This window comes from Pseudorasbora parva, chromosome 18 (genome assembly GCF_024679245.1).
Source record: "Pseudorasbora parva isolate DD20220531a chromosome 18, ASM2467924v1, whole genome shotgun sequence".
NCBI lineage: Eukaryota > Metazoa > Chordata > Actinopteri > Cypriniformes > Gobionidae > Pseudorasbora > Pseudorasbora parva.
The window spans coordinates 40,282,542-40,304,598 of record NC_090189.1 but is presented as its reverse complement, the minus strand read 5'-3'; the positions used below and the strand labels follow the sequence as shown (position 1 = coordinate 40,304,598).

At 38.4% G+C, this 22,057-nt stretch overlaps 1 protein-coding gene across 1 annotated transcript in view; it reads left to right on the top strand.

The window, feature by feature from the left end:
* The window catches only part of septin8a (septin 8a), a 37,162-nt gene extending 18,167 nt beyond the window's left edge, over positions 1 to 18,995 (top strand). The window contains exons 4-10 of the mRNA XM_067424513.1: positions 262 to 448; positions 5,984 to 6,145; positions 6,297 to 6,393; positions 8,659 to 8,827; positions 11,348 to 11,480; positions 11,970 to 12,139; positions 18,324 to 18,995. Of these exons, the coding sequence (XP_067280614.1) occupies positions 262 to 448; positions 5,984 to 6,145; positions 6,297 to 6,393; positions 8,659 to 8,827; positions 11,348 to 11,480; positions 11,970 to 12,139; positions 18,324 to 18,327 (922 nt within the window). The 3' untranslated portion in view covers positions 18,328 to 18,995. The remainder of the gene's footprint in view (positions 1 to 261; positions 449 to 5,983; positions 6,146 to 6,296; positions 6,394 to 8,658; positions 8,828 to 11,347; positions 11,481 to 11,969; positions 12,140 to 18,323) is intronic.
* Positions 18,996 to 22,057: the final 3,062 nt, after the last annotated feature.

Below are 22,057 nucleotides of genomic sequence, written 5' to 3'. Positions count from 1 at the left end.
TAAATTATATGTTAAAACTAGTGTCGAAAATAGCTAATTTAAATTATATTATTGAATTATGATTAGCATTTTGCCCCAAACTTTGCACATTTGGTATGGAAAATGTACATTTAAATACAGAAATACATTGCCATTTTACATATTGCATTTCATTTGAATTTGAATATTGCTACCGTATGTTTCCATAGTTAAATGGCTTTGAAGGTATATATTGTAATCCCGACATGTCCTGATTTCTTGCAACGTGTCTGTTTCTCTTAGCTATAAACCTATTGTGGATTATATCGACACACAGTTTGAAAACTACCTGCAGGAAGAGCTGAAAATAAAGCGTTCTCTCTTCAACTACCACGACACCAGAATTCACATCTGCCTCTACTTCATCGCTCCAACGGGACACTCGCTCAAGTCCCTGGATTTAGTCACAATGAAGAAGCTGGACAGCAAGGTGGGTGCACAGCCAGTGCTCACAATGTCAAAATGTGTTTAAAAAATATTGCAAAAGCTAAAGTTACAATCACCATCCTCATCAGTATTAATATAACATTCAAATGTGCTGGGTTACAAAAACAAGTGAGAATGAAAAACCCACTTGTTTTAAATTATTATTATTAAACATTTTTTTAAATGTAGACGTTGTGCCAAAAGCATGAATGAGACCATCTTGTTTGAGTTTGTAGGGGATGGCATTGTTGCTGTAGTGACGAGTGTATTGATAATCCTTAAATATGTGAAAATGTAGGACATTAGGCAGGGGTTCTCTCTGTCTGCCAGTGGAAAAACAGCCAATCAATGTTTCACTCTGGGGGTTTGTGTTTTTAGGAGATGCACAGATGGTTCATAAAGATGTGGCCCCTGGGCCCTGTGAACACAAATGCATATTAAAGGGGACCAATTATGCAAAATTCACTTTGTCAGATGTGTGTCCACAGTGTGTTTAAACAACCAGCCTATAATGGTAAAAATCCACCCACTCCTTTCTTTATAATCTCAATAAATCATAACCAGTCTCTCTAAACGATTGGTTTCCCCTAGAGGCCCCGCCCATGACTGCTGACAATCTGCCCGATTAGCATAGATCCGCCCTGAGTGAGAAAGAAACAATGGGTCGCTCTCAGGAGTAGGGATGTTAACCAATGACCGTTTGACTGATGGATGACCGTATCAACGTTAACCGATCAAAGTTGTCGGTTGTCGGTAAAAAAAAAGTGATCTGTAAATTAGGCTATTATAGACAGTGGACTGAATGCTACAGTTAGCCGTCTTATTCCAAATTTTTTGTGTGTGAAGTGAAGAAATCCCTCACACTCAATTTTTCATAACTCGCCTGTTTGTACTTAATAAACCAATAAAAACATTTGCCGCGAGGTCACAGCGTTTGGGTTTGCGCGCTCACAAGGTTTGCAAAAAGTAAACCGGCTAACACTCGAGGTTAGAGTCAGGGCAGACGACAGTATGAAGCGTCATTCCGCATAAGATGGGCTTACATTTGGAAATATACTACATCTAAATTTCAGTGGTAACACATGAGGTGTTGATCGTCATCTTTCTTTATTATTGTTAGCACTACCTCGAACTAAGGGTGTACTCACACTAGGCACGGTTGCCATGAACCGGGCCCGAGTACGATTGTCCCCCCTCCCCACTCCCCCGCTGGCCTGCACTCGTTTGAATAGGGTTTCAGCATTCGTGCCGGAGCACGCTTACGTCATTATGGTGCGACGGTTTCGGGATAAACAGGAAGAGCGGCGCTCTCTGAACACAATGGAGTCCATCGCTCTGTTTTCTTTGTGGATAATTTTGTGTCGTTTGGTCCACGGTGGTCCACAGCCCTCTCACAGCCTGTTGTTAAACAGATGTGTCGCCTTAGTGGTGCGAAAATGTTCACGTAATCGTGCTGCTCGTATTATGAGGTTTGCAAGGTACCAGCTGAAGTGCAGCAAGGACTTTGCAGCTTTGATTACGGACTCCAGCACGGTTAGCGCTCACACTGCATGTGAAACGCGCCCGAGTCCAACTGAATCGCGCTCTGGCCCACCTCTTCCAAGCGGGCCAGGGCCGGCTAATCGAGCCGAGCCCGGGCACGGTTCGGAGCACTCACACTAGTCAAATGAACCGCGCTTTGGTAGTCAAACGCACTCGGGCACGGTTCAAAATGGCTAGTGTGAGTACACCCTAAATCGGCGTCTCTTCGGAGCTGTCATTTTCTTAAATGAGCCGCGGCAATGTTTCAAATGAGCTTCTAACGCTAGACAAATGCCTTTATTTTCAACGCGGTCACCTTGCACCCAAACCATTTCGAAACTAAGGAGCCATTTGTCCTCCGATTACAAACAAGCTCCTCGGCGCCGCGTTTGCGGGACTCATGTTTCGCGCTGTAGAGTATTTTTAAAAAGTGGCGAGAGTGGAAGGGAGGCGGCAGCGCTGGGACAGAGCGGCAGAGATCATAGAGAGATGCGACAGAGTTGCGAAATTGTAGGTGCGGTTCGCGGCTGTTATTTCAAATAGCGCAGCATATTTTAAACTAATTGGTTAACCGGTTTCAACCGACTAATGAGGCTCGGTGGTCGGTCAAGAACATGTTTAGTTTTCGCCATCCCTACTCAGGAGCTCAGTGAACTCAAGCGTGGTACTGTGATCGGTTGCCATCTGTGCAATAAATCCATTCTAAATATTCCACGCTCAACTGTTAGTGGGATTATAACAAAGTGGCAGCGATTGGGAATAACAGCAACTCAGCCACATAAAATCACAGAGCGGGGCCAGCGCATGCTGAGGCGCAGTGCGCAGAAGTCGCCAACTTTCTGCAGAGTCAATAGCTCCAGACCTCCAAACTTCTGGCCTTCAGATGAGCTCAAGAACAGCGTAGAGAGCTTCACTGAATGGGTTTCCATGGCTGAGCAGCTCATCCAAGCCTTACATCACCAAGTGCAATACAAAGCGTGGGATGCAGTGGAGTAAAGCAGCCGCCACTGGACTCTAGAGCAGAGAGATGTTCTCTGAGCGACCAATCACACTTCAGTCTGACAATCACATGGACGAGTCTGGGTTTGGCGGTTGCTGGGAGAACGGGACTTGCCTGACTGCATTGTGCCAAGTGTCAAGTTTGGTGGGTGGGGGGTTTATGGTGTGGGGTTGTTTTTCAGGGGTTGGGCTTGGCCCTTTAGTTCCAGTGACATGAACCCTTAATGCTTCAGCATACCAAGACATTTTGGACAATTTCCTGCTCCCAGCTTTGTGGGAACAGTTTGGGGGTGGCCACTTCCTGTTCCAAAATTACTGTCAGGGTCCCCTCAGAGTCTTAAATAATATTACATTTCAGAATCGAAATATAAGACCTTAAAAAGTTTTAAATTCGCGGAAGCATTGCATTCTAGGTCTTAAATAATGTTAAACAGGTCTTAATTTTCCTACATGTAACGCTACCTCATTAAAATGCTCTCGCCTCCCGCAGCACGCGCACGGGTGTGTGTGTGTGTTTGTTCCGTGGTGTTTGTAGTTCTTTCTTTCGCAAGATCAACTATTGTCCGCTCTATTACAACTACAAATTAGGCAAGCATGCCACTTATATTGCAGCCAATCAGCTTTCGTGTTATTGGCACGAGCCTCCTTCTGATCGTATCCCACAGACGCATAAAACAGATTTTATTCTTCAGCTGAGTCTGACGGTTCTTGCAGTTCCGCGATCGTGAACGCGAAGGCGAATCTTTCTCACCATCTTGCTTTATGACCAAATAAAAGTAGAATATACCCGATTGCACTAAAATAGAGTTAATAACAGTGATGTAAACTCCGAACTCTGATGTCAGGCTGCGTGTGTTTGCTGTCTGTGTCAGCGCTCGCGCGAGTGTATTGAATGTGTTATTTCTAGGCTCATTAGCCTAACGTTACTCTTGAACGATCAAATACACACATTATGCATATGTCTATATCCTGATTTGAGTTAAAAAGTTTGGACGTGTCAGTAAGTACTAGATCTGGGCATTAGTAAGTTCTCAAAGTGAAAGCAAACTAATGTAGCCTAACAACACAAACGGGGAAAACAGCCCTTACACTGAAAGGAACACTCCAACTGTTTTAGAAATAGGGCTTATTCTACTTTGATACATTTAGATATGTGGGGAAATGCGTTTTAAGCTAAGCTAGCGGCGACCCAGCCAAACTAAAACAATGCATGCACTGAGACAAATGCATTTGCACACATATCTTAATGTCTAAAGAAGTCGAATAAGCCCTATTTCTAAAAACGGTGGAGTGTTCCTCTTTGTAGATATGCATCTTTATGTTGTATTTATTTGTCCTATTGTCATTTGTTTATAAGTATATATTTTATTACTGACCGATTACTTGATTACGTAATTACTTAATAACGTTTTACTTATATTAAGCAATTGCTTATTGCTGTGGTTTACTTTTAAGATGTTGGTCATATTCCCCACCCCAAGCGATGGTGTTATTAAAGATAGATAGCACACCACTGGACCAGCCTTTTTTGTTTTTGTAATATGCCTACCAAACAAGATTCATGCATTTTGTCAGTTTTATTGCCATGTGTGATTATTGTGCATCTTGCATCCTAATTATAAAAAAATAAAAATGTATGAAAGTGACCACCACCACCACCACGAAAAAAAAAAAAAAAAAAAAAAATATATATATATATATATATATATATATATATATATATATATATATATATATATATATATATATATATAAATAAATTCAATAATATAAGTTTAAGTAATTGAGTGATTCTAAATTTCTCATGCATGTTTTTAATTGCGAAATATAGGTCTTAAATTTTATTCATAATGGTCTTAAATTTGACTTATTTGGCTCATAAAGACATGGATGAGGAGTTTGGTGTGGAGGAACTCTACTGGCCTGCACAGAGTCCTGAGCTCAACCCGATAGAACAGCTTTGGGATGAATTAGAGCGGAGACTGAGAGCCAGGCCTTCTCGTCCAACATCAGTGCCTGACCTCACAAATGTGCTTCTAGAAGAACGGTCAAAAATCCTCATAAACACACTCCTAAACCTTGAGGAAAGCCTTCCCAGAAGAGCTGAAGCTGCTAGAGCTGCAAAGGGTGGGCCGACTCCATATTAAACCCTACGGATTAACAATGGGATGGCATTAAAGTTCTTCTGCATGTAGAAGTCCCAAAACTTTTGGCAATATAGTGTATGTAGATTCAAACAGGAAGTGAGAGTTGAATTAATGACAATTCGTTTAAGTTGTTCAGAATCACTTCTTTCTTTTGGGAGACAATAACTCCTTTAATCTGCACTTTAAGCTTTGCAACATTGCAGAGCTTTTACTTTCACAAACAGCTTTATTACACACCACATACTTTAATGTTACCACTCTGAGACGAATGTATTCATGAGATGGCCTAATATTAACATATGAAAACTGACAGCCCCAGTTAATATCTACATCTGTTTTATAGGGACATTTTTTTGCTTACTTTGCTAAATTTCTCTGTTTATGTCGCGCAGAAAGTCACGAGTAAGGCTTATTTAGGACTCTCAGAGGAACACATGAAGCCTTATTTATTACTGTTGTCTTATTTAGCACAAGAGCTTTAATTACATCTAGTCCATAATTTCATTCTAGCCCAGACTGCAAACTTCCCAGATGTGGATTTAGGAAATAGACATATAATTAACAGATAATAGACATTTAAAACAGGACTAAAAACAGAAAGTTTTTTAATGTTTAAAATGCTTTGTGTTTACATTTTTGTGTTGATTTTAACTTAATTCTTAATTGGTCTATTTTTTTTCCTCCCTTTGTAGCACTTTGACATTTTCTTTAAAATGTAAAATCACTTTTCTCCAGAACGACTGAACAGCCGAATCATATTTTGTTGCAATATTGTCCTGTTTATCACTGAAGCTGCTTTGAAACAATCAGCATTGTAAAAGCGCTGTATAAATAAAGATGATTGATTGATTTTTTAAAAATTTTACTTTTAGGTGAATATCATCCCTATTATCGCTAAAGCTGACACGATTTCCAAGAGCGAGTTACACAAGTTCAAGATAAAAATTATGAGCGAGCTGGTTAGCAATGGCGTTCAGATCTACCAGTTTCCCACGGACGATGAAGCCGTCACAGAAATCAACTCCTCAATGAACGTGAGTCATAAAACACATTTTGCATTTCGATCCAGATGTGAATGTATATTTCATTACATTTTAATGGGAAAGCTGCAAAAGAAACCAGTTTGAGTGATTAGAGTACTGGTAGTAACATTACCATGTGACCTTTGGCTGTCCTTTATTCTAGGCCCATCTTCCGTTTGCTGTGGTGGGCAGTGTTGAGGAGGTGAAGGTGGGCAATAAGACCGTGAGGGCCAGGCAGTACCCCTGGGGCGTAGTTCAAGGTAAGAAGTTGGCTATTTTAGATTAAAGGGTTAATTAATTAGTCTCTTGACGCATTTTTTGTTATTTTTGTATTTTGGATGCTTCAAGAGACTCTAATTAACCCACTGATGTCTCATATGGACTACTGTGATGATGTTTTTATTCCCTTTCTGGACATGGACAGTATAGTGTGCATACACTTGCATACGCTCTCGGACTAAATATAAAATATCTTAAACTGTGTGTGAAGATGAACGGAGGTCTTACGGGTGTGGAACGACATTAGGGGGAGGAGTTAATGACACACATTTCATTTTGGGGTGAACTAACCCTTTAAGCATCACCCTGTCACTGGAGAATATCTTGCTCGAGGGGCTGGAGTCTGTCAGACACTTTTATTTGAACCCTGTGGATGTTGGTTGAGGGGTATTTTTACAACGCCTTTCATGTGAAAACAATCCCATCAATCAAAGCGGCGGTAAATGCCACTCTCGACGGAAGCTAATTACTCTGTGTTTCCTCAGATGTGAGCGAGCGCTCTGCCACAGATAAGGTCACGTCATTAGCTGTAACTGTGTTTCACTTTAATTGCTCGTCCAGTTAAAGTAGAGACTCTTCCTCCATGAACGAGTTGCTGAGTGTAGAGCTCTTCACGGCTTTGTGAAGTCTCAGTGTTTCTCAGCACTCATTCAAAAACAGTTAAATACAAGAGAAATCATTAACACGGGTCCAAGCATTCAACGCACCTACATATAGAGCGTTACACACCAGGATGCAGATTTTATACCTTTTTTTTGGCTGTCAGGTCAATAAAACATAATAAAAAAATTCATTTAAAATTACTATATCGCAAGCTAATTATAATTTTTGGTGAGATTTTTCTTTGTTTTTGAAAGAAGCTTCTGCTTTACACAATCAATATGGTGTCTAAATGGAATATAGTCTGTTATTAAAGGGATTGGTTACCCTAAAACACACATGCATATGTACACACACACACACACACACACTGCCCCTGCCTCTAAACCTACCCATCACACACACACACACACACACACACACACACTGCCCCTGCCTCTAAACCTACCCATCACAAACACACACACACACACACACACACTGCCCCTGCCTCTAAACCTACCCATCACACACACACACACACACACACACACACACTGCCCCTGCCTCTAAACCTACCCATCACAAACACACACACACACACACACACACACACACACACACACACTGCCCCTGCCTCTAAACCTACCCATCACACACACACACACACACACTGCCCCTGCCTCTAAACCTACCCATCACACACACACACACACACACACACACACACACACACACACACACACACACTGCCCCTGCCTCTAAACCTACCCATCACACACACACACACACACACACACTGCCCCTGCCTCTAAACCTACCCATCACACACACACACACACACACACACACACACACACACACACACACACACTGCCCCTGCCTCTAAACCTACCCATCACACACACACACACACACACACACACACACACACACACACACACACACTTCCCCTGCCTCTAAACCTACCCATCACACACACACACACACACACACACACACACACACACACACACACACACACACACACACACTGCCCCTGCCCCTAAACCTACCCATCAGAGGAAACATTTTGCATTTTTACTTTCTAAAAAAACTAATCCGGTATGATTTATAATCCTTTTGAAAAGTGGGGACATGGGTAATTTCACCCTCTCCTGTAATACCTATCTATATCATACCCATGTCATTATACACATTTGTGTCCATATGTCACAAAAACATGCCCACACACACACACACTCACACACTTTCTCTCTCTCACACACAATACTCGCACACTCTCTCACAAACACACACACACACACACACACACACACACTCACTCACTCGCACACAACACACACACTCTCTCACACACAACACTCCCACACTCTCTCTCATACACACTTGCTCACTCGTTTACTCATCATTCACTTACTGTCACACACACATATACTCTCTCGCTCTCTCTCTCTCTCTCTCTCTCTCTCTCTCTCTCTCACACACACACACGCTCACTCGTTCTATAGGAACTGTAAAGAATTTTGATCCAATGAAACTATTTCTGAAACATTTGTTCAACTGTTCTTTACAGTACAGGGTTCAAATATACTTCTTTTCCATGTTGTGTGTAAGTGGTGTGAAGCTCTAGCTGTACTGACGGTGATGGTGCCTGTGTGTTGCAGTGGAGAACGAGAGTCACTGTGATTTCGTGAAGCTGCGGGAGATGTTGATCAGAGTGAACATGGAGGATCTGCGAGAGCAGACTCACGCCAGACACTACGAGCTCTACAGGCGCTGTAAACTAGAGGAGATGGGCTTCAAAGACACCGACCCAGACAGCCAGCCCTTCAGGTCAGTTACTGCTCCATTATCTGTGTGAGAAACACACACACACACACACACACACACACACACACACACACACACACACACTCCCTGGAAGGCTGCCATCCAAGGCACATTATGACAGAGCAAGCTCTCAACATGCACTTTTTTGCAATTTGGTGTTACTTTGTAGAAACAAATACCATGTGACCAAAAGCACCAATCGTATTGGTCGGCCAGTTTCCTTTACCGTGTGATGAATTAGAAATTAGCATGAACACAAATGAAATCACAGTTAACCCTTTCACACTGCAAAAATACTTTTCTTTAATACTATGTTTGCCTTGTTTCTAGTCCAAACATCTAAAAATTCTTAAAACAAGAAGTTATTACTAGACAAGCAAACGTAATTGTCTTGTTTTGGGGGAAAAATACTCAAAATTATGAGAGTTTCTGCTTAAAATAAGATAAATAATCTGCCAATGGGGTGAGAAAAATAATCTTAATTCAAACAGAAAACAACATTATTTTTCTCACCCCACTGGCAGATTATTTATCTTATTTTAAGAAAAACTCTCTTCATTTTGAGTATTTTTTCCCCAAAACAAGACAATAATTTTTACCTGTCTAGTAAATGTTTCTTAATATAATTTTTTTTAGATATTTTGGCTAGAAACAAGACAAAAATACTAAGTAAGAAAAGCATTTTTTGCAGTGCAGTTCTGATCCGGAATGCGTAACTTCGTCCACCTCTCCCGAAATACATGAAAGTAAGTGAATTGAGAATTGAGTCAACTTTATAGATCATTTGGGTGCAGACAGTGATGATGCGTGTTGTGGGCGGAGCCTACCTGCTGACAGGAAATGACAGTTCTGCGGTTGCAGACTGCGGACGCAACGGAATAAAAGGGTAAAAAGGGCCATTTTGTTTTTATATCTCACAGTTCTGAGAAGAATCGTGTGATATTAACTCAGTGTTTTGCCTTTTCTCCTTAGAATTGAGAGTTTATATTCTGCGATTCTGACACAAAATTCTGAGAAATTTAAACTCGCAATTATGAGAAAAAAGGTCAGAATTATGGGATACATTTTTTATTTGTTTTAAATGTTATTTCATGCCATAACTATAGGGCTTGTGCGTTTGTGAATATTACGTAAATCTATAGTTTTCATCAGATTCCTGTTTAAATATTAGGGAAACAGTCGCAGGTTTCATCAGTCCAGTCTGTGCCTTTAATGGCTTGCAATTATAAACATCTGCTCTTCACTTCAAACGGCATCTTTGACGTCAGTATTCTGTAAAATATAAAGACATTATTTTTCTGCGTTTAGATTCTGACATCCAAAGGCACAATTCAACATGTTTTTTAAGGGTGTAATGATTCGCTCGTTTTCTCGATGCATTGATTATTAATCCTGAAGATGCATATGCATCGCTCTTGAAACGATGAATTGTTGATTTCGATCGTGATTTGAAAGCAGTTCAGTGCTTTAAAATAAGCATTAGACCAGGGGTCGGGAACCTATGGCTCGCGAGCCAAACCTGGCTCTTTGACAACAATCATATGGCTCGCCAGGTCTCTCACCCTTTACCAATAAATGATTGATTAAAAAAACAAAAGACACACATCAACGGAGAGATCCGCTCTCTACAGAAAGGCAGCCAATTACAATTCCCTTGTTGTACATCCTACCGAAGTAAATGAAATGTTTATGATGATGTTATTCAAATTGTACCGGCCGAGCGTGTCACGAGACGCGACAGCAACCACTCACGTTCCGGTGGTAACAGCTCCTGCACTGGGATTCAAGCAGCTGTCTAAAGCTCCACTGTGTGATATTTTCCCCCATCTAGCGGTGTAAAGCTATATGACCATCCAGTGAATATTAGTTTCTGTTCCTCTCAATTCTGATTTCGTTTTAACTCATATGGTGGCCGATTTAGTCCAAGATTAACACGGCCTACAGTTCGACCTCGTTCATGACTGCCATTGAGTGTTAAAACACAAAACGGTCAGTTTGTGTGAGAAATCGAGCCGTATTTATATCATTTTTTACCTCAAATACAACGCTTTATCAAACAGCCTGGAACGCTCTTCACTTCCGGTAAGGTCAAAAATACACACTCTGGCTATACGACCTCACCGGAAGTGAAGAGCGTGAAGGCTGTTGGATATAGCGTTTGTATTTGAGGTAAAAAATGATATAAATACAGCTCGATTTCTCACACAAACTGATCGTTTTGTGTCTTAAGATATCAGTGTGTCGTCATGAGCCACAGGGCTCTTTGTGGATGTTGTCTAAGCATGTTTTTATCACTCTCAGAGAGTTGTTACCCATTAGCATGATTATGACTGGCAGAATGAAACGGTTGGCGTTAAAAAGCTTCATTTGTGTTCTCCTGAAAAAACAAACACACCTACATGTTGGACGCCCTGGGGGTCAGCAGATAAACATCACATATTTTCATTTTTGGGTGAACTATCCCTTTACATGATTTCACCTTGGCTGTGAGGTTGTTAATGAGATTATATCCTTTTTCTACAGTCTACAGGAGACGTATGAAGCCAAAAGGAAGGAGTTTCTCGGAGACCTGCAGAGGAAGGAAGAGGAGATGAGGCAGATGTTCGTTAACAAGGTGAAGGAGACGGAGTCCGAGCTGAAGGAGAAGGAGAGAGAGGTTAGTCCAGCTCCACTGAGGAGGATAAACCCTAATCAATCAATCAATCAATCAATCAATCAATCAATCAATCAATCAATCAATCAATCAATCACCTTTATTTATACAGCGCTTATACAATGCCGATTGTTTCAAAGCAGCTTCAGTGTTAAACAGGACAATATTGCAACAAAATCTGATTTGGCTGTACAGTCGCTCTGGAGAAAACAGTGATGTCATCAGCTTATTTTAATTTTTTAATTAAAGTGACAATGTTGGCAGATCTGTGATTATAGTTTATAGAATTCATTAAAACCTAATTAATTAATTATTTTTATTTGTATATTTAGTTGAATAACTTAGATCATAGTTTTAGTGTCCCCAACTGAGCAAGCCAAGCCAAAGGCGACAGTAAGGAACCCAAACTCCATCAGGGCATGATGGAGAAAAATAAACCTGTGTGAAGGTGACGTGGACCCTGATAAGCTGCTGATTTTCTGTCCTCCGCAGTTACATGAGAAGTTTGAGCAGCTGAAGCGCATGCACCAGGAGGAGAAGAGGAAGGTGGAGGAGAAGAGGCGCGATCTGGAGGAGGAGATGAACGCCTTCAACAGGAGGAAGATGGCGGCCGAGACACTCTCGCTCTCTCAGCCACTCAAGAAGGACAAGGACAAGAAAAAGTGAGTTCTTCTCCTGACACGCGGATCATGAGCAGGGCCACCGAATCTGGAATGATTTTAAATGTGTTAAAAAGATCTAAAAATATTAGAACTGAAAGCATTACAAATAAAATATTCACTTTTTAACTTTTATATTAAAGGACCTGTATGTAAGAAATGTATGTCAATGAATCATAAAATAGCCCTGATATGTCACTAGACATTAAGAAATCATGTTCATTTCAAATACTTCTATCACTGACAGCAGTAGTCCGGCCAGGATATTTAAAGCGGTGGTAAAACACAATTCCCCCTTTCTAACTTTAGCTAGCGTGTAGTGTCGCTGTTTGAGCAGAAACAACATCTGCAAAGTTACAGCGCTCAAAGATTAAAGCAAAGGGAGATATTTGCTTTTAAAGAAATCCATTTTAATCAAGGACTACAGCAAACGGATCAGATCAGCAGCTCCAATATTTACACTAACCCCTCCTCCGAGAATATTAGATAAGGGGGACGAGGGCTATACACCGCTCTACAGTCATCTGAAAGGGACTGCAGGACCAGTTTTGGCCACAATCTTACATACACTTCCTTTAAGGTTTACAATCCAAATAGATTTATTTTTTTAAACAAAGCTTGATCTCTCTTATTGTTGGCTACATCAACTAAAAGACAGAGAAAATATTGATTTATTAATTGTATTGTAGACAATTCTTAGAATAAACACTTTCATATTCAACAATAAAGCAAAATAAATAAATACCTACTGAAGTAAATAAATTTACTAATTTTAATAGCTTTAAATAAGTAGTTTTTTGGAGACAAGTGACGTTTCCTTAACTTCTCCGTGGTCAATTTTATTTTAGACATTTTAAAATATCACTCTCTTACTAAAGAAATGTCACGCATGCGATTGTTTATGAGACGAACACTACGATCTGCGGTTTTCTGCGCGCACAGATTCCGTGTGGACCTGATCATGAGCTCTGCATATATGAGCTCCAGATTATAAAGATATTTGGGTAAATACAAAAAACACTCAAATCCACAGCGTAACAATCAAGACCATTCTGACAGGTGTGTGTGTGTGTGGTTTCGGCCCCCAGGCCCCATCCCTAGAGTAGGGCCCTATGAAAGCCGGTTTCACGTTTTGGGACTTAAATTCAATTTTAATAATAATAAAAGCATGTCTAATTAATTAAAGCATGAAACTTATTCAATTTAACATCAATTTATGAATTTTTTTGCTACAAGTTTAACAAAAATTGCATGTTTAGGGCCCTATGAAATGCGTTTTATTTTTTTATGGTTTATTTACATTTTAATAATAATCGTTTTAATAATCGTTAAAAAGTATGTCTACTTAATTAATAAAAACAACAATTGATTTATTTGTTTATTTTAGAAATTTGTGTATTGTTTTATTTATTTTCTGGCAATCTAATGAAGGCATAAAACATTAATATAAATGATCTTCTAATCAAATTAATTTAAAATTGTTAAATTTTATTATTATTAAAACATGGAAAACTATTTTAACTATTCCTTTAAAAATAAACTTAATAATATTTTGTTTATTATTATTATTATTATTATTATTATTTAAACAGGAAAAATGCATTATCTCTTAATAATAATAATAATAATAATAATAATAATTTATTATTATTATTATTAAACATGGAACACCATTTTAATTATTCCTTAAAATAATATTTTAATAATTTTTGTTTATTATTATTATTATTATTATTATTATTATTATTATAACAAGAAGAATTTTGATTATCCCTTAAAAACAAACTTTTAATAATTTGTTGTTATTATTATTATTTTTATTATTATTAAAACATTGAAAACTTGTAATTATTCCTTTTAAAAAATTAACTTTGAATAATTATAGTTTATTATTATTGTTATTATTATTATTATTATTATTTGTATTATTATTATTAAAATAAGAAAATATTATCCCTTAATAATATTTATTATTATTAAAATATGGAAAACGGTTTTAATTATTCCTTAAATAAGATTTTAATAATTTCTATTTATTATTATTTTTATTGAAACGATAAGAATTTTGATTATCCCTTAAAAATAAACTTTTTTAATAATAATTTATTATTATTAAAACGTGGAAGAAAGTTGTTATTCCTTAAAAAATGATTTATTATTATTATTTTATTATTAAAAAATGTGATTTATTCCTTAAACATGTAAGACAATTTATTATGCCTTAAATTTACTTTTAATAATTTATTATTATTGTAAATTTTACTGTACAACAGTTATATATTCATCACAATGTCAAATTAAACTGAACTTTTATTTTGCTGTGAAGAATAGGGCTCTGCTAAAACTGACTGATCATCTCTAATAGTGATGTGATAAACCATGGCTGATCTTAGTGCAAACACAGCCCTCGTTTAATGAGACCAGCAAAAGAAAGAGTCTTTCTCTCTCATAATGTTCACCTTAAAATATTATTTTGCTACAGCGCTGCAGTTTTCCAAAAACCATTGATTTTCAACTTTGTGTCCAATGTATTAGAAGGACCTTCAGGAACGTCAGGCTCGTCTAGCTCCATCTTGTGGTTACTGATGGTATCTGTGTCTGACATTTACAGAGCATCCATTTTGTGGTTTGTACCTGACATGGATCCTGCCCCGTAACAGAAGCCGCTTTTCCACCGCTCTCGGCGCTGATTATTAGAACGGGTTATAATCATGGCTCCAGCGCACACACACCTGGAACCCGTCCTTAAGCTGATGATACACAGGGCAACTTTTTGAGCAATGTTTCTGAAAGATGTTGCGAGGGCACTTTCCCATCAAGAATGGGCAGCACATTTCTATCTGGATATCCAAAGAGAATTTGTTGCCCATTCCCAATGGGAAAAAGCCCACAGCAACATCTTTCAGAAGCACTGCTCAAAAAGTTGCCCTGTGTATCATCAGGTTTATCGTTCTGAGGAAAAGCGGCTTACTGTATACACTGCACCGGGGCAAATTTGTGTTGTTGAGAGCAAAATAAACATTTATTACATTCAGAGATGATGTGAAATAGCAGTAAATAAAACAAAACACTATAAACATGTATTTTAGTTTGTCACTCTACAACAAACCCTTACGTTTAATGCTATTTAGAGCAGACCAGGAAATAAAAATATGCACAACACAAACATAAGTTATGGAGGGTTACCGCCAGACTGAGTGTCAGAAGAGCTGCTGCGTGACTGGAGTTAATGGGAAAACACCAGCAAAACAAACAATTATCAGTTTAAACTAAAGGTTAGAGTCCATATTTTGTTCCTTACGACTTCCCAAAGATTCAGTGCGCGATGATATTGACATTAAGGCCAGGAATCTCCTGACATTTATATGAGCCTGATTTCAACACCCGGGAAATGGATAAAGCAAATCGACTTGTGAATGCTTTAAATAAACACAATATAGTTTGGGCTAAATCTGGGTGATCCTATATATCAGTGCTATATATCGTCCAGTCAGTGTTTACTTAAAAACATCCAATAATGCAGGATATAAGATGGGAAATATTTAACTGATGAGTTGTCAATAGATTGTAGTGTTGTAGTCAAGGCCACCTAAACCGAGACCAGAACTCCTGAAATTCATCTAAAAGATCAGGATCTACCATATCTAGAAATTAATTACTATTCTATTTATATTTATTAATTAAATCTAAGACGCACTATAGAACTGAATCAAACCACTGACAGTAAGACGAATGGCACAGAAGTTGTATCTGAAGTGATACAATTACACCTTCATAAATAATGTTCAGATTCATTTAACATTATAACTTAAACATAATTTAACAGTCACAAAATCATTTATTTAACCTATTTGTTCAGAGCAGCCGATTCATTTAATAATGCTGCTGAATTAGCACAGTTTAAAATGTGTCTTTAATATTAACTTGTTTATTGAACCTTTATATGAATCAATATAATTTGCAATCACACTCATATATTCATGAAAACAGTTCTCTTGCTCTTGTGATATTGCTTAGTTATATTCTATGTTATATAAATAAAATAAAATAAAACCACATATCAATATTTTTGTAATTTATATAAATTTGGGGCGTTTTTGAGACAATGCTGCATTGATTTTGAACCCGGCAGCACAGTAACAAAAAAAAATCATGTTACAGAGAAGTGATTGATTGCATTTTAAGCGGTAAGTTTTACATCAAATCACATCAATGATGTTAAATCAGAAAATGCACCAGCAATTTAGTGATATATCTGGCAGTGGTGGTCTTGAGATAAAATCCAGAGTCCTCTGAGACTGAGACAGAGATAAGACCTTCAAAAAATGGCCTCGAGTACTACAACTCTAATACGTAGGGTATGATCTTGACCCTAAAGTTCAACATATTGACTCAAAATGCTAACGGTAATCCACGTGTCTGTGCCTGGAGTCACGTTGTTTCTGTGACTTCCATTTGCTGCTCTTTTCTGTAGCTTTCGGCTGTCTGTAAAAATATACCTCAGATTTCTTGTACCATCAGTCTCAAAGCTCTTTCCCGTTTTAGATGTGTTTTGTGTGTTTTTCACACTGTAAACCAATGCTGGCGCTCGGTGTTATACGATTTATCATTATGATAAATTCTCAGTCAGTTCGTCAGTTGTGAGTCTGGAGCCCTGGTGTCAAAAAATGCTCTTCAAATTGTGACTGAAATACACAGAAAGCATAGACTGGCTTAACCTAGCCCGATCTGCCGGTGATTTGATTTCACTCAGCAGCTCAGTCTGGAAACCCGAACATCAATTTCTGGTTCTGTTACACTTTTGCGGGAACCAATCACAGACTGGCTTATCCACCTGCCACGCTATTGGAGGGTTAAACACGATGACAGTCAGAGGAGCGGTGGGCCGATGCCCGTTGATCACGCCTCTTGTGCAGTAGAAAATACAGAGCAGACTCCCCAGAGTAATGTTCAGTCTTAAACTGAGCTTGGTCTGGTGATAGCCAAACAACTTAAAGGAAGAGCAGAGCTCCTTTAATAATCACTGAACCTGTCGGTCAGTTCAGTGTGAGACTAAAGAAGAACAATGGCACATTTAAAGGGTTAGTTCACCCAAAAATGAAATGTATGTCATTAACTCCTCTCCCTAATGTCGTTCCACACCCGTAAGACCTCCGTTCATCTTCACACACAGTTTAAGATATTTTATATTTAGTCTGAGAGCGTATGCAAGTGTATGCACACTATACTGTCCATGTCCAGAAAGGGAATAAAAGCATCATCACAGTAGTCCATATGAGACATCAGTGGGTTAATTAGAGTCTCTTGAAGCATCCAAAATACATTTGGGTCCAAAAAACAAAAACTACGACTTTATTCAGCTTTTCGGATCGCCAATGTCACGTGATTTCAGCAGTTTGACACGTGATTTGAATCATGAATCAATACGCTGATTCATAACCATTTGAATCTTTATTTTAGGATTGAACACAAACTACGACTTTATTCAGCTTTGTCTTCTCTTCTGGGTTTTTGTTATTTTTGGACCCAAATGTATTTTGGATGCTTCAAGAGACTCTAATTAACCCACTGATGTCTCATATGGACTACTGTGATGATGTTTTTATTCCCTTTCTGGACATGGACAGTATAGTGTGCATACACTTGCATACGCTCTCAGACTAAATATAAAATATCTTAAACTGTGTGTGAAGATGAACGGAGGTCTTACGGGTGTGGAACGACATTAGGGGGAGGAGTTAATGACAGATATTTCATTTTGGGGTGAACTAACCCTTTAATAAGAGAAGAATATTTACATATACGTATATACATGAGGTTTTTGCACATTAATGCTGTTAATAAAAGTAAATTTGATCTGCATTTCTGTTAAAGCTCAGTGCTTCACTGTTATATGTCCAATAAACAAACATGTAATATTATTAGTAACTGCACTTATTAACAAAACCGTAGTAATTTTATGTTTAAATTAAGCACTGAGTGGCACTGCTGGTGTTAATGTGTGTGTAAATGTGACAACTCAAAATAATCATCTCAAGCAAGTCCCTTAGTATCGGTCCATTCCTCCCCATCTCACAGCATGCTTGTATCTTTGTGTTTTTGAATACATCTTTCCATTCTGCATCAGTTTGTTTTCATTTCTTTTGTGATTGATTTTCTTGTGTTGTGTTTGTTTGTCTTCTTTCAGTTAATTTATGAGCTCATCGCAGGCCATCCGCGGACTGTCCTTCATTAACGTTGCCACATCAGCTTTTGTTTTCTGACATGTTCCTCATGACATTGTGTTAAAGGACCAAAGATCCTGCTGGGAAGACCGAGAGATGCATTATGGGGACTAGATTTGTTCTTGCGTTGCCACATTTGTTTGTTTTTTAGTTTGGGGGGTGAACGCCCCCCTCCCCTCCATCAGCCCCATTTTACGGTTTGTTTCCAAGTGTTTGTTTTTTTTGTTAAGTTTGTTTGGTACTAACCATCTGTTCATTTGTTTAACAGTCAGGCCAATTTTGTGACGTACATATTCCCTTGCCAATGTACAGTAGTATTTAAGATCTGAGCCAAACTCATTAGCACAGCCGGGATGATATTAATGCACACGTGTATGATTTTATTATTATATAAGCCTGCATGAGTATGGCTAAATAAAGCAGTCTTAAACTTATTTTTGGTGCAGTTTTTAAAAGTACATGACAACAGATATGCAAATCTATTTTTTGTATTGTAGAGCGTGTAAGGCTGTGTGGTATTCAGATGATATTGTTTCTGACTGTAGAGGTAAAGACTCCTGGCAGATCTTCTTATGCATACGGGGCAATGTTGTATCGACTGATGTTGAAAATAAACACTCCCCTGATTTCCTTGACCTGTTGAATGTGCTTTGTGGTGTTGGGAATATAAAATGTGTGTGTATAATAACCCGAGCAGGAATACGAGCTGGCTGTGGTCATCCGGTTGAAGCTGAAAGGATCCTGTAGGAACTTCATTGGGATGTAAAGCTGACGTTCTCTGTGAAGTGTGAATTGTGTGTATCATCTCTGTGTGGCTGGTGTCTCTTCCACATTCATGAACAACAGTTTCCACGGTGCATTTTTCTGCCCCTAGCAGTTCATTTTAACTTCTGCAGAGCATTTACAGACACTACTATTCAAAAAGATCTGGGAAGACTATATATAGAGTTAGTTTAGTTATATAGAGTTAGTTATATATAGAATTTAGTTATATATATATATCAAGAGCGAGAGTTAGTTTAGTTATAGAGTTAGTTTAGTTATAGAGTTAGTTTTATATATATATATATATATATATATACATACAGTCTTGTTCAAAATAATAGCAGTACAATGTGACTAACCAGAATAATCAAGGTTTTTCGTATATTTTTTATTGCTACGTGGCAAACAAGTTACCAGTAGGTTCAGTAGATTCTCAGAAAACAAATGAGACCCAGCATTCATGATATGCACGCTCTTAAGGCTGTGCAATTGGGCAATTAGTTGAATTAGTTGTAAGGGGTGTGTTCAAAAAAAAATAGCAGTGTGGTATTCAATCACTGAGGTCATCAATTTTGTGAAGAAACAGGTGTGAATCAGGTGGCCCCTATTTAAGGATGAAGCCAACACTTGTTGAACATGCATTTGAAAGCTGAGGAAAATGGGTCGTTCAAGACATTGTTCAGAAGAACAGCGTACTTTGATTAAAAAGTTGATTAGAGAGGGGAAAACCTATAAAGAGGTGCAAAAAAAATGCCTTTTTTTTAACAGAGGGACTTTGCGGGGGATTCTTGAAAATAGATTAGCTTCACACAGACGTCTTCTAACTGTCACAGTACTTACAGGTAACTCCAGACTGTCTTTGATCATCCTGGAGGTGATCATTGGCTGAGCCTTTGCCATTCTGGTTATTCTTCTATCCAATTTGATGGTTGTCTTCCGTTTTCTTCCACGTCTCTCTGGTTTTGCTCTCCATTTTAAGGCATTGGAGATCATTTTAGCTGAACAGCCTATCATTTTTTGCACCTCTTTATAGGTTTTCCCCTCTCTAATCAACTTTTTAATCAAAGTACGCTGTTCTTCTGAACAATGTCTTGAACGACCCATTTTCCTCAGCTTTCAAATGCATGTTCAACAAGTGTTGGCTTCATCCTTAAATAGGGGCCACCTGATTCACACCTGTTTCTTCACAAAATTGATGACCTCAGTGATTGAATGCCACACTGCTATTTTTTTGAACACACCCCTTTCAACTAATTCAACTAATTGCCCAATTGCACAGCCTTAAGAGCGTGCATATCATGAATGCTGGGTCTCATTGGTTTTCTGAGAATCTACTGAACCTTCTGGTAACTTGTTTGCCACGTAGCAATAAAAAATATACGAAAAACCTTGATTATTCTGGTTAGTCACATTGTACTGCTATTATTTTGAACAAGACTGTATATGTTGTTATATTTTGCTGTGGTTTTATGTTATGTACAGCGCTTTGAGAAGCTGCTTTTAAAGGCGCTATATAAAATAAAGTTATTATTATTATTATTATTATTAATAAAACAACTAAAAACCTTGATTATTCTGGTTAGTCACATTGTACTGCTATTATTTTGAACAAGACTGTATATATATATATATATATATATATATATATATATATATATATATATATATATATATATATATATATACACTCACCTAAAGGATTATTAGGAACACCTGTTAAATTTCTCATTAATGCAATTATCTAATCAACCAATCACATGGCAGTTGCTTCAATGCATTTAGGGGTGTGGTCCTGGTCAAGACAATCTCTTGAACTCCAAACTGAATGTCAGAACGGGAAAGAACCATTTTGAGCGTGGCATGGTTGTTCGTGCCAGACGGGCCGGTCTGAGTATTTCACAATCTGCTCAGTTACTGGGATTTTCACACATAACCATTTCTAGGGTTTAACAAAGAATGGTGTGAAAAGGGAAAAACATCCAGTATACAGCAGTCCTGTGGGAGAAAATGCCTTGTTGATGCTCGAGGTCAGAGGAGAATGGGCCAACTGATTCAAGCTGATAGAAGAGCAACTTTGTCTGAAATAACCACTCGTTACAACCGAGGTATGCAGCAAAGTATTTGTGAAGTCACAACACACACAACCTTGAGGCGGATGGGCTACAACAGCAGAAGACCCCACCGGGTACCACTCATCTCCTCTACAAATAGGAAAAAGAGGCGACAATTTGCACAAGCTCACCAAAATTGGACAGTTGAAGACTGGAAAAATGTTGCCTGGTCTGATGAGTCTCTATTTCTGTTGAGACATTCAGATGGTACACTGTAAAAAATTATATGTTCAATAAGTTATGACAACATATGTTTTTACATTGTTTTAACTCATCAAAATAAGTTAAGAAATGTTAAACTTGTTTTTATTAGTTATACAAGATGTAACTCATTTTTTAAAGTCAGTTTAACATAATTTAAGTTGAAATAACTTAAACATCCAAGTCGATTGTACTGCAAAAGTTCAAAATTTGCCTTTTTTTTACAGTGTAGAGTCAGAGTTTGGCGTAAACAGAATGAGAACATGGATCCATCATGCCTTGTTCCCACTGTGCAGGCTGCTGGTGGTGGTGTAATGGTGTGAATTAATGAATGACGCATTTATATAGTGCTTTCATATGTACTACTGTACACCCAAAGCGCTTTACACTCATGATGGGTCTCTCCTCAACCACCAGTGTGCAGCATCCACTTGGCAGACACCGTACAACGGCGCCAGTGCTCTCACCACACACCTGCGGTGATAGAGCCAATTCAGTGGATGGGGATTATTAGGAGGCCATGATTGGTAAGGGCCAATCGAAGGAATTTGGCCAGGACACCAGGGTTACACCCCTACTCTATTACGAGAAGTGCCATGGGATTTTTAATGACGACAGAG